The sequence below is a fragment of the Scardinius erythrophthalmus genome (assembly GCF_964197995.2).
Source record: "Scardinius erythrophthalmus genome assembly, chromosome: 8".
Taxonomy (NCBI): domain Eukaryota; kingdom Metazoa; phylum Chordata; class Actinopteri; order Cypriniformes; family Leuciscidae; genus Scardinius; species Scardinius erythrophthalmus.
The window spans coordinates 21,584,482-21,602,230 of record NC_138228.1 but is presented as its reverse complement, the minus strand read 5'-3'; the positions used below and the strand labels follow the sequence as shown (position 1 = coordinate 21,602,230).

The 17,749-nt window shown below is 45.2% G+C and overlaps 1 protein-coding gene across 1 annotated transcript; it reads left to right on the top strand.

Moving 5' to 3' along the window:
- Window positions 1-15,933: 15,933 nt before the first annotated feature.
- Window positions 15,934-17,535, top strand: LOC308694357 (uncharacterized protein; the record flags this gene model as incomplete). The annotated part of the gene is made up of 1 exon (XM_081371863.1): window positions 15,934-17,535. One exon carries the CDS (start codon window positions 15,934-15,936, stop codon window positions 17,533-17,535), a length of 1,602 nt encoding a protein of 533 aa, XP_081227989.1.
- Between the last annotated feature and the right edge of the window lie 214 nt (window positions 17,536-17,749).

Below are 17,749 nucleotides of genomic sequence, written 5' to 3'. Positions count from 1 at the left end.
GGGTCTGACAAACCTGGGAAATACCCCACAGTTTTCCCTGTCACTGCACCCTTTCCAGAACTGAATTTAGAAGGTGCACAGCCTACCAACTACGGACCCAACAACAGACAGCCACGACCGTTCCAAGCTGGCAGAGGACAGCGTGGGCGGGGGGGAGCCCGCCCAAAACCACAAAATAACCGTTTCAGGGGATCCTGGGACCGGCAGCACTTCCCCCACAACCAAAAGAGGGGAGGCAGCTGGGATGCCGACCGACACCCCAGGAGAGGCCGACCCCGATCTCCCCGAAACACAAGCCCAGAGAACCGGCAACGGGACCCCTCCCGACAAGACACCGGTAAGCTCAAGATAGAGCCCAAATCCAGCGGGAACAGTGCAGCCACGCCTGACACAACAGAACTTGTAAACATCCTGAAAGAGCTTCTCCAAAGGAAACCCCACAAGGAAGACAAAGATAAACCAGACACTGCATGACTAACCCACAGGCCTGGACACAATGTTTCCCACACTACCAACTCCACTAACTCCATCCAGTTGACAGCACCACAAAACCCTGCTGTCAAACCACAGACTTTTGAACTTGCTGTTTCATTACCCAATGACAGCTCCACTCACTCCATTCAGCTGACAGCCCCACAAAACCCTGCTGTCAAACCACAGACTTTTGAACTTGCTGTTTCATTACCCAATGACAGCTCCACTCACTCCATTCAGCTGACAGCCCCACAAAACCCTGCTGTCAAACCACAGACTTTTGAACCTACTGTTACAGCACCAAATGACCGCGGCACTCACCACAACCAGCTGACAACGCCACTCCCTGAACGGAACTGCAGCAGCTCTCATGATAAAGTACCAGACAGTGCGGTCTTGTTGATCTGCACCCACAATGAGCCACCCGATACCTACCCTCACTGCTTGGCAATCAACACGCAAGATTCAACACCACAACTTCTGGGTAACCTAATTGAGAGAGGAGTGGCACGAAAACTGTACTTAACAATTACCTTGGAAAAGGAAATGCAGATCGAAGCACTGGTGGACACCGGCTCCGATCTAACACTTATTTCTGCTCAACTGTTTGAAAAACTGAAGTTTGAAGCTCAAAGACAAAACAGAACTCTTAAATTCCACACGTGTGAGCTGAACGTGCAGTCATACAGCCAAAATGACATCCAGCTACGGAACGTAGCTCCCATTCACCTGGCTATCGGTCCGATGAGCATAGTCCACCCCGTCTATATTTCACCTGTCAATACGTATCAATTCCTCGTAGGCAAGGACCTGCTGGACCGCTTTGAACCATTATTAGACCTCAAGCACCTCCAAGTTTGGGCGCAGGTGCGCGAACCACACCCCCTCCAACCACACGACTCCATCAAACCCGACTGTCAAGCCACAGGGTTCACGGAAGTTCCATCAGCCAGACAAGGGGACAAAGTCCTCACAGCTGATCAGGGTTCAAGTTCGCTACTCTGCACATTCAGAACAACGCCAGACTCTGATAATTACCACCCCCAAGTGAAAACTCCCCTGCAGTTGCAGGATGTGACCACAACAGACATTACCCTGGCACTATGGGCAGATAACTCAGCCATAAGTCTCTCCCTATTCAATGCAATCATTGAAAAGACTCCAGACCTGCCCCACACCTGCAAACGCACACGTTTTCCTTTGAACCCAGATCCATCCTCAATGACATCTGCCAAAGGGATCTGTGCTTTAAACTTGAACTGGAACCACCGGCAGTTGACCCATTACTTCCTGATCCTGGAGGACCCAGCCCACGACGTCTACATCGGAGCAGACATCTTGATTCGCCTCAAGGCTCATGTGGACATAATAAATGAAGTTGTATGGGCTCCATTAACTTTACAGCCACCTGTTCCCATCAGTCATGACAATCTACTATCAGGGCAGACCATCCCAGAAGTCTGCACTCTCATCAACAAACAGGGAACGGTGGTACCTGCTTACACAAAAGGGGTCGCCGTGCGACTCAACCTGCGACAGGGCCAAACCCTAAACCACACACTGGCTTTCTTCCAACCGTCACCCGAGTGTGTGGAACTCAGACTCACCCTTGAAGCCACACCCCTCACTGAAGTGTCATCTCGGGTAGTCTACATTTTATTCAACAATTGCACAGCAACTGACATCAGCATCCCCAAAGCCTACCGGCTGGGATGGCTAATCAGTCACGCCTTCCATGACTTTGATCTGACATTACCCGTCATAGGGCCAATTCCACCTGCACTGATACCTGAAGGGCATACTGACAACACACTACTCACAGCCCCTTTCCAATTCATTGCCATCACATCTGTCATGTCAGCGGCCAAAGACCTTGTGTGCAGAACGGAGCTGACAGAGGACCAACAACTCGCAGTGTACACAGTCTCCCAACAGCCTGTCACTAAGACTGATACACCTGTCATGCCTGTCACAATCAACTCGACCGATGACAAGCCAACGGACGAACCCTATCCAGGTTTTGAATCTCAAGTGCAACAAATCCTACAAGATGCTGACGCACTTCAAGACGACGCAGACCGCCAAAAGCTGCGACAAGTCCTGTATAAATTCAAAGAAGACTTTGCTAAAGATTCGTTAGACTGTGGTCTCACCAACCTCCACACAGTGCGTATCCCCACGCACCCCGAGGCTCCTCCCACTTTTGTCAAGCAATACAAGATTCCAATCGCCTCACACGAGCCAGTGCAGGAAATCATCGAATCTATGCTTGAGAAAGGTGTGATACGAACTTGTAACAGTACCTACTCCGCCCCCATTTGTCCTGTGCTCAAGCCGAACGGAAAGTGGAGACCCACGATCGACTATCGCAAACTAAATCAGCAGGTGCCGTTGTCACGATGGCCCATGACACAACTGGAGCAAGAAATTCCCAGAATCAGGGGAGCCACCATCTTCTCTACACTCGATGTGGCCTCGGGATTCTGGACGATTCCAGTGCACCCAGACGACCAACACAAGTTGGCATTCACCTTCGGCAACCGCCAATACACTTTCACAAGGTGCCCGTTTGGGTACGCCAATTCACCAGCTGAGTTCAACATCTTCCTGAACAAAGCCTGCCCAGACGCCAGGGTGAGAGGTAACCTGATTTACGTCGACGATGTGCTCATGAAAAGCACGACGGTGGCCGACCACCTAAAAGAAATTGACTATGTCTTGAGCCAGTTATCTGATGCCGGCGCCAAAATAGCCCTACACAAGGGGCAGTGGTGTCGCAAAAAGGTAAATTACGTGGGCCTGCTCATTGGACGCCATGGCATTGAACCACAATCAAACCGCATTCATGCCATCCAAAACATCAAGCCTCCGACCAACGTCTCTGAACTTCGTAGCTTTCTAGGAGTATGCAATTACTCCCGGCAATTCATCGAACACTATTCAGACATCGCCAGACCGCTCACAGCTTTGTTGAAGAAGGACTGCCCTTTCGTCTGGTCAGACGCTCAAGAACACGCCATGAAAGAACTTAAAAGACATTTGTGCTCAGCCCCTTGCCTTGCGTACCCTGATCCACAAAAAGAATTCCACCTCGACGCTGGGTTTTCAGACCAATGTCTCAGTGCTGGCCTATACCAACGGCACGACCAAGACAAAAAGGTGATCGCATATGCCAGCAAAACACTTCTTCCTCCAGAATGCAAATTCTCTGACTGTGAAAAAGCTTTGCTCTGTACGGTATGGGCCATTCAGCGCTTCTCCAACTACATTGGAGCACAGAAGGTCATCATCGAGACGTGCCACCAGCCCGTCATGTTCCTTAACAGCCAACGGATAAGAGACGGTGTGGTCACCAACTCACGCATAGCTACATGGCTAATGGCTCTCCAAGGACGAAACGTCGAAGCCAGATATGCACAAAACCACAAATCCGCTCTAGGTAACGGCTTGGCGGCATGTCAAGATTGCTCGGACAACGCACCTGCTGCAACGCTAAATACACCTGAGCCCCAGCAGCCACAACTGACCTGCCACAGGTACTTTGACAAGAATGTGTGCGAAGGTATGCCCACAGCTTATGTCGACGGATGTTCCTACAACAGCGAGGGCATCCTAAAAGCTGGAGCAGGGGTACTGTGGGTAAACGACCAACCATGCCCTCCCCAACACTTCAAGCTGGGCCCCCAGTCATCACAATACGCAGAAATAGCAGCAATTCTCATTACTCTGCAAATCGCAGCAGACCATAACCTCAAAGAACTGCTCATCTGCACAGACTCGAACTATGCCAGACTCAGTTTTGTATGCCATCTTCCAACCTGGAAACGAAATGGTTTCACAACTGCTAACAACAAACCTGTCAAGCATCAACACCTGTTCCAAGAATGTGTCAACATCACAACAACACACGACATTACCGTGTACTGGAAGAAGGTGAAAGGACATTCTAAACTCCCAGGCCAAGACAAAGACCTCAACGACCACACTGACGCCCTCGCAAAAGCGGGCGCCCTACACGGGGAACCGTGGGTTTCCCCAAAAGCCCCACCCACCCCAGAAGTAGCAGTGCTAACCCGCAGCAAGCAAACCACACCTGCAACAGCACCTGCGTCAGAACTTCTGTCACTTACACCACAAATTTCCAACAATGACCTTGCAGATATGCAAGCATCAGACACTGCCATACAGGCGATTAAAACGCACCTCCTCGACCCCACCACCTCCCCTCTCACACCTTCAAATCTCACTGATGATTCCGATCTCAGACATCTATACAACTCCAGACACATGTTACGTGTGCGGGACGACATTCTTTGGTTTGTCAACGATGACACCACTTCGCTCAAACTCGTGGTACCCCGCTGTCAAAGGGGGGAAATGATGAATCACGCCCACAACGCACCATATGCTGGGCACCACGGTACCAGAGCCACGTATGAGACACTTAGACAGGTGGCATACTGGCCATGTATGCAACAGGATGTGGCAGAATATGTGAGAGAATGCCTGGTCTGCTGTCAGTTTCACCCAACAAACCTGACTCACAGAGCCCCTTTGCAACGCAGAGGAATCACGTTCCCCTGGTCAGACCTTCAAATCGACTGGGTAGGACCCCTCCCCCGGTCATCAAGAGGCAATAAGTACTTTCTCACGGTAGTGTGCCAGTTTACCAAATGGGTAGAGTGTCTACCAGCACCCAACGACACTGCTCAAACAACGGCATATCTCCTGATGAACCACATCTTCTCCCGATTCGGCCTACCGCTCAGAGTCAACTCAGATCGAGGAACTCACTTCACCGCAGAAATCATGCAAAAGATCTGGAGAATCCTAGGGGTACAAGCCAAACTTCACATCAGCCACCATCCGATCTCATCCGGACAGGTAGAAAGGTCTAACCGAACGGTGGTCGCCATGTTGAGAAAATATGTGGCAACTAACCAGAAAGACTGGGATGTGAAACTTCCCCTGGTGCTGATGGCCCTCAGAGCCACCCCCCAGGAATCAACACGAGTATCCCCATTTGAACTCATGACCGGGAGGCAGATGACCCTGCCATTACACCTGTTGTACCAATCAGGAGACCACAACCTCGTCACCGCCTATACCACGTCTCAGTACCTGGACGAGCTCCATAAACACTTGAGAACAACTTTCGCTTTCGCCCAGCAACACCTGAAAACCAGCGCTGACGGCCAGAAAGCATATTACGACCGAAAGGCATCACACCAAGAACTCAGCGTGGGCGACAAAGTCCTGTACTACAGTTTCGCCTTGCCACCCAAGCAACTGTCAAAAAAGTTTCTGCCTCACTGGACTGGCCCTCATGAAATTGTGAACAAACTCTCCTCCGTAGCGTACCAAATCCAGCTAAAACGGGGACCAAGAGAACCCGTTCTCAAATGGGTCCACCGCAATCAGATTAAAAGATATGTGGCTACTAGCAGGAACAGACAGGAAGGGCCCAATGCAAGCTAACCTCAACCGCCGTCGTTACAGGGAAAGAAGACTGGACCCTCCAACGGGACAACCCTCGCTGACCTGTGCCTTTTCTCTTTCCCTTTTGCTTTTCCGCACCTCTCTCTCTCTTGCCTGTAATAGGATGCTGCTGTGGATTGTCATCATGTGCCTTCAGACGACTAGAGGCCAGCCACCATCCGACCTCATCTCACCAGGGCCAGCCTCGGGAATTGTGTTGAGAGAGCAGCCCGGACTGCTTGTCACGAATTGCCGAACACACACACAGAAGGTGTACGTACGACTCGACCCTCGAAATGTCTACCGAGCACATTACCCGAAGGCAATCGCCCAGTACAGTTGGGCGGGTGCCAGATGGACCGAAGCCGCCCTCAACCACGCTGAAGCCGACATCAGCTACATGATGAGCCAACTCGAAAAGATGACCGTCACTCAAGCGGAACTTAGCGGCCATAACAAACGTTCCAAAAGGTTCCTAGGAGCGCTTCTCGGAGCCGCTGCTGCCGTAGGCACGCTGTTCAACCTTGGCATGTCCAGCGTCAACGCCGTGAACATAGCCACTGTACGAAGGCATGTGGCAGTGTAAGGATGGACTTCTACTAAGACTGAATTCAAGAATTCTAACCTGCTATAAAACAATAAAACTCACTAATCTGAAGAAGAGATCTATGGGACAGAGAGCACAACAAAACTTCTCCAATCTCGTCTCTTCCCCCCATGCTGAGTTCCTGACTCCTCACACTATCTGATCCCCTCCAGGTCTCATTCAGTCATGCAAAACACACACCTACTGTCTCCAGTTGTTTTATGAGAGGTCAAAGTAAATACTTTTGGTGCGAATGGTAAAGAAGGTTCATTCCCGCAGCAGCAGAACAGTCAGAAAAAGAAAACAATGCCTGTTCTTCTGTTGTGGGAGATGCCCCAATAAAGATCGTTGATAACATTTGTATTTATCCCCCAAACTCAGGCGTGACCACTTGGGCACGAGAAAGGGTCCAGCAAAAGCTGAATAAATATTTGGGTGCTAGATGTTTATTGTTCTTTTGTTCCACTGGGGTATTTAAAGGGGATTGGCAAACCACTCAAGGAAGCATCTGTAAACAGAACTTCCCACACTGTTGCTGTGTGTCTCTATTGCCAGGTATGCTGACTCTTTTAAACTATTTTTGATATTGCATTTTGAATTATGTTTGTATTTTATGCTGATCAGTTATGTATTGTGTATTCTGTTTAATCCTTTTTAATTGATGCTTAATCCTGCCTGGCAAAATAAATGTTACATCTTGATTTATTCTGAAGTATTCTGAAATCATTATTTTAATGTATTAAGGAGGCTGGTGCTACCGCAAATCTTAGTTAAGGTAGGTCAAACTAAAGGCGCATGTATACGGAGCAGTAGGCACGTAAACTGAAGACCTTTTGATTTCTGTCTATCACTGATTTAGCAAGTTGTATGGAAATGGCTAAAATAAACTACACTTTTTTGTACAAGTGAGCAGTAGGCAACTGACTTAAGAGGTATTAGCTAACCCTACATCCACTGACTAAAATCAGAATTAGCAAGTTTGTGTCCGTGAGAAACACGATCCGGCCGACGTGATCTCTATGCGGCATTGGGTCCATAATTAATTAATAACTGAAAGTATGGAAGGTCAAGAATAATAAAAGATCTAAATTAAATCACAATTCATATTTTGATCAGCTGTTAAGAGAGAAAATCAATAAATACGAAGAGTCACTTAAATTTGGAGTCAGATTAAATTATTCATGGAGTCAAAATTAAAATTGGAAATCAACTGTTTAATAAATTAAAGTAAATTTTCAGAAGCGCCCGAAAAGACATACACGCTGCATTGCCTTCGACCAAGACATCGGACACCGTCATTGGGCCGGTGATTGGAGCTTACAAAGTGGTGACCTCGACGTGATCTCCCAGTCTCAGGCGAGTGACGTCTTTCGGCGCGACAATTCAGATCCGAACGGAGCATGAGGTTTGAGCTTCTCCTTCTCTGTCTCCAGCTGCTGTGGTAAGTACATTTTTCCTGTATCTTTTAGAAAGTGTTGAGGGAAAACTTAGACGCACCTCATATAGACACATTGGTAGAACGGGTCGGAATACCCAGGATAGACCGGAACCGCAGAAAACCGGTATAAATCTAAGATTACTAGGAAAAACATGGCTTATCAGGGAAATGGTAGTTCGAGTGTAGACAAGGATGTAATGGAATCTCTCGCTTTGCAACTAAAAGATCTCCTCTTCCGTTTGCGTAACAAGGGAGTAGATTTTGATTGGAATAATGAGCAAATTTTAGCCTGGTACGCTACCGAGGGGCGAAAAATAGAGACTAAATCTCATTTTCGGAAAATTCCGGTCGCGATAGTCTATTTGCTACGTCGAAATGATTTAGCAACTATTGCTGAAAACGAACGCGTGATTTCAAACATAAAAGAACTAGAAGCAGCGCGATCAGATGAGTTGAAAAAACTCAGAGCACAGGTCGAAGCATCCGTGTATGATAAACAAACTTGGGCAAGACAGGGCGACGCGATGGGAACACAAATTAAAAAGCTTGAAAAGAAACTTCAAGTAGATAAACAATACACGTCCGCGCTCGAGGAGTGCTGCGGTTCTGCAGGCTTTCCTATAGCTGCAGTTAAAATAGCGGCGATAAATTCAAAAATTGGCGAGGATGTATACAGTGATAGTGACGAGGATGATATGGTAGCAGCTCTACCGAGCGGCATCCAAGATCAGTTGTCTCTGACAGAAGCTCGTAAACAAACTCCAAAGGCACGCTCTAGTCTGGGAGTGCGCGATCTTTCTCCAGAACCCGCGACTGAAATGTATTATCCAAATAAACCTAAAGAACCGAAACCACGTAGTCCCATAAGAACTCGAAGTAAATCTGGCACTGTTCTAAAAAAAACAGTAAAAGTTGCTGTTCTTAAAACAATGACTAACGCAGATGATGAAGTCACTACCATTAGCCGACCTTTAACTTGCGAAGAATGCACAAAACACAAAGAAGTTGTGGGCATGATGCCAAGGAAAGGCCCTTTTCAACCCTACTGGGACAACTTAATGTTACAGGCCTCAGTATACAAGTTAGAGCCCAGAGACGTTTGGCAAGTGGCTCTCCTCACTCTTCCAGACGAGCTAAAACCAAAAATGTCACGCGAATTGAGATCTGGAGAAATTATAATCAAACAGGAAGATGAGGATGAAAATGAGGTTTATGAAAGATTGAGGGAGACTTTATTAGAGTTAAGGGGACCAACACACGCCGAGTGGAACAGAATTTTAGACATCAGACAGGCCAACAAAGAGCCATTTGAGATTTATGCTGAACGTTTATGGGTGACCTACAAAGAGCACTCAGGGTTAGAGGATGCACGCCGTGATCAGGAAGTTTTACTTCAACTCCTGAAAAATAATGCAGGTCCTCATATACAGCAGGCGCTCGTTCATGGAGCCGATCCATCCGAGAATACTTACCGGTCACTGGTGGATTGGGCTTCCAAAATAGAAGCTAGACTCAAGCAAAGCAAAACTCGTTCTGTTTCAACAACACAATGGCTAGCTGAAGGAAAAGGAAACAAAAAATTCGACCTAAAGCCCAAATCTCAACCCTTCTGTTACTTCTGCAGAAAAAATAATCACATTACACAAGATTGTTTCAGATTAAAACGGGCCGAAAATAATCAGAAGATAAACTCTAAATCTGACAATGAAATTCTTAAGCGTTTAGAGAATTTGATTATACAAAACAACTCCTCAGGGAGTAACCCAAAACAAACAGAGGAACAACCTAAAAATCTGAATAACCCGTACAGAAACCTTCAAGCAGACCTCGCTAACCTGTTAGCAAAATACAACAATCCCCAATAGGGGTGCGTGGCCTCCGTTGCTATAGGAAACATTATCACAAGCGGAAACCGAATCAAAATAAGAGCTAACCTTGGAGGCCGGTTAGTTAACATTCTTATTGATAGCGGAGCCGCTTGTTCTTGCACAAACATTCCATTACCACTAAGCACGCGAACGATTCAAATTAAAGGTATAGGCGATACTTTAATGACAGCAACTCAAACAAAATCAGTCCAACTCGATTTAGGCATGGTAGTGCTAAAAGAGCAATTCTGGTATTTACCAGATAACAGCGAAGGAACTGTATTGGGTATGGACATTATGAGAAAACATGGCTTTGTAATTCATTGCTTTGAAAAACAAATTGAAGTACAAACAAACAAAACAACAAAGAAATGCCTGCCTCAAGGCAAGGCCAATATCATGTCCATATCCAGTACAGATCCAACTCAACTTCTCATCAACAAACACAGCGATGTTTGGGCTAACCATGAACATGACTGCGGCCTCGTTGATTTTGAAGTATGCATTGAGGGAGAGCCCCCTCCCCCGCAAAAACAATATCGCATTAAGCCAGAGGCAGAGGTCGCGGTTCATGAGATAGTGAAACAGCTTGAGATTAGAGGCATAGTTCGACGATGCTGTTCAACCACAAATTCTCCGTGTTTACCAGTTCCGAAACCTAACGGTAAATGGCGTCTTTGCATTGATTATCAGCGTCTCAACAAAGTTCTGCCTAAAGCAACAGCTATAGTGGCAAATCCAGCTACAATCTTATCACAGGTTTCAACTAATGCTTCGTGGTTCACAGTGCTTGACATCAAAAATGGTTTTTGGTCTATTAAAGTCAAACGAGAAGACCAGTGGAAGCTGGCATTTACTGTAAATCAAATGCAGTATACCTGGGAAAGAATGCCGCAAGGCCTTCACAATAGCCCCTCGATTTTTCATCGAGCTGTGGCAGATGTGCTCAATCCCTTACTAGGGACGGGCAAAGTAGTTCACTATGTAGACGACATACTGATAGCCACAGAAGAACCACTTGAGAACCACTTGCAGCTGGTTGACGAAGTGTTACAGATGCTAGGTGACGCAGGCTTTAAAATGAACAAAGAAAAAGCCCAAATTGCGCAGAGGGAGGTACACTATTTAGGATACACTCTGACTCAAAGTCACAAAGCTTTAACAGACGACAGGAAAAAATGCATTGCCGAACTGCCTCGACCTTATACTTTAAACTCGTTGCAAAAAGTATTAGGAACAGCAAACTATTTACGAGATTTCATCCCTGATTTTGCAAATACCGCCGCACCGTTGTATTCGCTTTTAAAAGGGAAAACGAAACCAAATGATGTCCTTGAATGGGCTGATGAACACGAACAGGCTTTTACAGATTTGAAACAGCGTTTGTGCGCCGCGCCCGCCCTGGGTTTGCCCAACCCATCAAAAGTTTTCCACATTCAAGTAGACGCGCATGAAATCACACTAAGCGGAGTCTTAGCTCAGGAATATGGAGGAAAACTGCGCCCAATCGCTTACTACAGCCGAAAAAAATCTCTGGTCGAACAAGGATTCGACTCATGTACACAGCATGTGCTTGCGGTGCATTGGATGTTAAAAACAACAGAACCCATTGTAGGTTTCCAATCTGTGGTTATACACACAATGCACACGCCTGTACGAATGCTGTTACAGGGCCGAATAAAGGGAGTTTCCTCCCAAAGATTAGCGAGATGGCTAGCAGACATTCAAGCGCGCGAAATCACAACAAAAAACACACGAATTTTGCCACATCTGCTCGGGGATGTTGAGGGACACCCACACACATGCCAGCCCAAACAAGAAGCACAAAGCCTTGTCCATGACGAGCCACTTCCAGGCCAAGTGCATGTGTACATTGATGGTTCCCGATTCTGTCAAAATGGGCATTTCTATACTGGCTGTGCAGTGTGGACACCTCATCTTCCCGAGACAGATGCTAAACGGCAATTGTTGTTTAAACTACCAGCTAACATATCCGCACAAGAAGCTGAACTCATTGCATTGCAAGAAGCAATCAAGGCACACCCTGAACCGCTCTGCGTGCACACTGACAGTCGGTATTCTTTCGGCGTCGTAACTGATTTTATGGCACAATGGCAATTGAGAAAATTCCTCACCTCCGCCGGAACGCCTATAAAACATTTCAACACCATAACTGCGATATGGCAAGCTGTACAAGCGCGAGAAAACTCCATTTCCGTGGTAAAAGTGCGCGCGCACATTAACAAAAATCCAAATGTGCATGAAAGAAACAATAACATTGTTGACCAATTGGCAAAACTGGCAGCAGTGAAAGGCGACCGTTGGCAAAACGAGACAACCTCTGTTTCTGTAGCAAGTGCTGCACAAGTCACACCCATCGACCTAAAACAGTATCAACAAGATCTGTGGGTCTCTGATGGAGAACTTGTGCCACATTTGAAACATGATCAGATGGTGAACATAATTGAAGGCATAGTAATCCGAGATGGAAAATTTGTCGTTCCAGAAGCCCTCCAAAAGCCAATAATCAAATTATATCATGATTATGCGCATGTATCGGCAACAAAAACAGCACAGTTGATACAAAAACAGTTTTGGTGGCAAGGAATGACAGCTGACATTGAAAGATGGTGCTATGCCTGTCTGGTGTGTGCGACAATTAACCAGGGAAAGCTAGGCCGAACTAACCTACGCAGACCAGAACCACCAAAAGGGCCCTGGGAGTCCTTACAATTGGATTTCATTGGTCCGCTTCCCAGTGCCAAGGGAGGGTATCGCTATTGCCTCGTGATAATTGATAAATTCTCAAAATGGGTTGAAACAATTCCCACGCGCAATAATACAGCAAACACCGTGGCACGTGTGATGGCGAACCAAATCATCCCTCTTTGGGGAGCGCCCATTCAAATTGAATCAGATCAGGGGACTCACTTTACTGGACAAGTCATGAAAAATATGTGCAAAATGCTGAACATCAAGCAAAAATTTCACATCCCATACAGGCCGCAAAGCTCTGGTATGGTTGAACGTGCGAACCGCACCATCAAAGAAAATATTGCTAAGCAAATAGCTCAACACCAAAACAGGTGGATTGATGCTTTACCCACCGTTCTGACTGTGCTGCGAGCAACCCCATCAAAAGCTACAGGCATCAGCCCATATGAGCTTATGACTGGAAGGGTGATGAAGTTACCCATTGATCCAGAAATTTCCCCAGCAGACCTGGGCCCCCTCATGCTCGCAACTCAGCAGACAGTGTTGGTGCAATTGCAAGAAAGGTTGAAAGTGCTGCACGCCCAGGCTGGACTGAAACAACAGCAGTCAGACCTGACAAATGATGCACAATTTAACCCAACCTCTGAAACAACATTTTCAGAAGGAGACATTGTGATGGTACGCGTTTTTGTAAAGCAAAACGCATTTTCCCCTAGATGGCACGGGCCCTATGAAATTAAAGCTGTTTGCAACAGTTGTGTGGCCGTGACCATCAGAGGAAAATTAAGATGGTACCACATGTCCCAGTGTAAACGGTTCAAAGGTTCATTGAATTAATTATGATCTTTTTCCTTCATAGGACAGTCATCGCAATTCCATGGAGGCCAGATGCCAGGACGGTGTCCGGACCCGCCTGCATCGAATTGGGACAACGAGTCACACTTGCACACACCTTAGGATGCGGTAGATGGGTATGGAAATATATCAAGGGGCCATCCACATCATACATTCCAGTCACATACAAAGAAATAGTCACATGGCCTCCCGGATTAGCACCGGAACCAAATTGTGTAACAAAAATATGCTGTAAGACAGGTTCTACCCATCTTCCAGACAAAAACCTCACAAGCTACACACGCGCACCAAAATTTCACCACAACATTACCGCCTGGTACCAACTCGAAGAATTTCCAGATTCAAATATTGGTAACATGCACACACTATATGAAAATAACAACCATGGAGGAGATCCAAAAAAATGTTATTCCACTAAGGACCTCCAACCAACCACATATACTGCCCTACAAAGCAAAAAGGCAGTAACTGCATTTTTGGTCAAAAATGAGTTATTATCATTTTCATGACATTCAAGGCATCCTTTGTTATGTGACAAAACATCTTATCTCAAATGTGTGTCGTTTTGGAGAAAAATGGTAGTCGTTTGTACAGTAACTGCAAAAAGCCCTCGTGAAACAAAGCATGAGTACAGTAACATCCATTACTGTGTTCTTGTTATGTTTTACCTAACAAAAAAATAACCGTGTTGCTGCGCAGTGAAGTTACTGTTGCCATGGTGAACACACACAGATGATTTTGCGGCATCTTCACGGGTAGTGTTGTCAAAAGTACCGGTACTTCGGTACTGAAATTTTTTAAATGTGACGATACCAGCATTTCTGTAATAGGAGCTGCAGTTGCTTCTATGTTTATCTAAGTGCATATTGACGTAGCCGGCATATACCACGATATAGTGTCTGTGTATAATATATTAAACCGCAAAAAGACAATTTAAACATTAACCCTGCATGTTCTGCTTGTCTCTGTGAATGAATGGCGCAGATGCGCGGTATTTACGGTACCTCTCTCTCTCTCTCTCTCTCTCTCTCACACACACACACACACACACACACACACACACACACACACACACACACAAGCATGAGTGACGCTCGCGCTGTTTTCAGTCTCTGCTGCCTCACGATATGATGGCATGATGAAATTCATATCCAGAGCCGCTCTGAGAGTCACTTCATGAGCATTTTACCGTTTAATTTGAGAAAAACTATCGTCATATCATACACACACAGAAACTCAAAGGTCTTCACGGCAACCCGTCAAAATAAAAGTTCGGTTTAACTTGAAGAAATTGACAGAAATAATTATATTAGGCTACTGTACAGTAGATTTAGCCACGTCTCCATGTATTAAAAATACTACTACTACTACTAAAAATAATGTGTGCATAGAGGGTTGCTTAATTTTCACTTGATTTTTTTATAAGCAATATTTACGTTTAAACAGCATGTAGCCTTCAATGCTTATGTATTATTTACTTATGATCACCGTCATAAATATTTTTTTTTCCCAAACAGTTAAATAAAATAGAAAAATTTCAACAGATTTTGCTGTGGTACCGAAATTGGTACCGAGAACCGTAAAATTTGAATGGTATCGGTACCGACTACTGGAATTTTGGTATCGAGACATAGGCCTACTCACGGGACGGTTTTAACATTTGCGATTTCACCCTTCTAACTTCACACAAATTAGAAACACGTAGGCAAAATGATTTTGTTTTGCTCCAAAGAAAAGTTGTTTTGCAGTGCTTTAACATTAATGTGATTTGTAGGTATAGCAGATACTACATTACAGATACAGAAACACCCCCAGACACACATTAATCTAATACTCACACATAATAATGTGGTCCTTTTTAAAATAAATGGTCCCCATTTGGACCTTGATACAGCTTAGCAATGTGCGACTTTAAGCAGCCGTTTCAGCACCAGAACAGCTTCCGGGTGGAAAATATTGACCTAAAATGGTCAAATTAGTTTGGGATTGGTATATCCATGTTCAGGAAAACAAATGGTTCCAATTAATTCAAATACAGTGTATCTAACACACCCAGAGCCCAAGTTGTGGCAAAATAGTTTTTGGAGAATCTGTAGTTACTGCTTTTTTCCTTGGTATGGTGCCACGTTTTTAGTAAGTAATACAAAGCAAGAATACAGTAACTGCAAAATAGGGGTAAAATATCAAATTAAATGTGAGGATTGATATGTACAAAGAATAAGCTAACATAAAGTAACAAAACAGCCACATGTCCAATAATCTACCTACAACTACTTAGGCTGGATGACAGGATAACTTTAAAGTCATTTTTCTCAGTTCTGCACTCTGCGTAGTTACTGCCTTTTTGCTTTGTAGGGCAGTATAGGTGCACACACACTACAACACATAACAATACACATTTAAAGTTTACTGAACTTCTTTTCAATCTAACAAATAAGGTATCGAACAATAATTTGAAAACATTTGTTTGGACTGGCCGAAAAGAAGGAACATACTGTGTGGGAAAATGTGAGGCAAATATGGATAATTATACTAGCCCTCACAATTGTTCATGGACTTTACACCATTGCTTTAACTTAACCACATGCGGTTACAAAAAGCCCACACAGTGTCCGAAATTGTATACCACCCCTCCAGGTGGCATAATCAAAGGAAATGTAAATAAGACTTTACTACATGATGTCAATCTTGTGGTAACACATGTCACGTATAACATCTCCAATGTGTTATCTGCTTATGTAAAACACTGCAACTTTAATGATAAGACGTATACATGGCTACAGTCACGCATCGATGATTTAATTTCTGATTACAAAAACAGACTTGCAGTTCAAATTCCATCTGCTCGTACCAAACGAGACCTGTTTGGAAATATAGCAGGCCTTTTTGGCTCAGTTAATTCTATATCCAACACTTACAAAATAACAGGTCAATCTCAATATTCAACTTGGTTGGCAAATCAGGTAGCTACTGGTTTTCAACACATCACCAATAGTAACGAAAACATTATCAAAGCGGTCAAATCTGAGGCGCAGGCGCTTCTGACTACCAGTCAATCAATTTTCAATCAGACCCGTACCATCGAGCATGACTTAGCCTGTAGATTGTATGCACAAGATCTGTTTACTGCAGCAAGACAAGAGATTTTAGATCTTCGTCTCCATAAAACACCTAGACATGTTTTAAATGATCTTATTGAAATTTTAGATCTACATAGATGGCTTGCATCAGAAAGAATGAAAAATATTAAGTATTCTGAATTACTATCAACCTTAATGATGTATACTGGAAATGAATGTACTGGCTGTATTGGGTTCTTTGCCACTTTCCCTCTAATTCACCCAGACCAAATTTATCTAAATTCCACTACCATACGCTCTATTGGCGTGGTAGTGAGGGATCAAATCATTAAATGGGATCATCTGACGGGATATATGACTTTGAAGGGCACTGAAACCTTGTTTACCACTCGCACCTGTTGTCATGAGACATCCAGTTACATTATCTGTACCTGCAACACTTTACAACCCTTTTCTTCCAATGATTCTAAGCTCATTAACGTTCAGTCATTGCATGGTCATTCTGATGCTGTTCAAGTGTCTCACACACAGTGGTGCGTCGTCAGTGAGATGAATTCCTTCTCCTATGGAGGTCTGACCTGCCCTGCGAACCACACGTTCTGTCTGGAAGTGAAAGAGGACTTTTCAATGGGTCAGATAAACATCCTGGGGAGGGTACCGATGGACGTGGACGTTTCTCCCTGGTGGGAGGACACTTTCTATGAACAGAGCACTCAAGCTTTGGTCAAAACAATGGACTTGGTGCAAGAAATCATCTTACAGACTGAGTACCATCTCAACCAAGCGCAAGTGGAAGCGAATCTGGCGAGAAAGACTGCAGAAATCCTGTCCAGCTCCTCTACCCGCTCAGCAAGGTATGCTTATACCTGGTGGGACTGGACGTTCCGTGGATGTGTCCTCGCCAGTGTGCTCATCTTCTTATTCACACTCTGCCAGTGCTGCTACTTCAGATGCCTTCTCCGCACAATGCGCACTTCAACGAACGTGGCCATTGCGCTCAGTCCATTACAGATACCAGCCCTACGGAAATTGCAACCATAAGTGGACTTCATCAAATTTTGGCCCCTCAGGGACTGATCTAAATCTGCCCCAAGGGGCCAGGGGCGGAAACTGTAAGGATGGACTTCTACTAAGACTGAATTCAAGAATTCTAACCTGCTATAAAACAATAAAACTCACTAATCTGAAGAAGAGATCTATGGGACAGAGAGCACAACAAAACTTCTCCAATCTCGTCTCTTCCCCCCATGCTGAG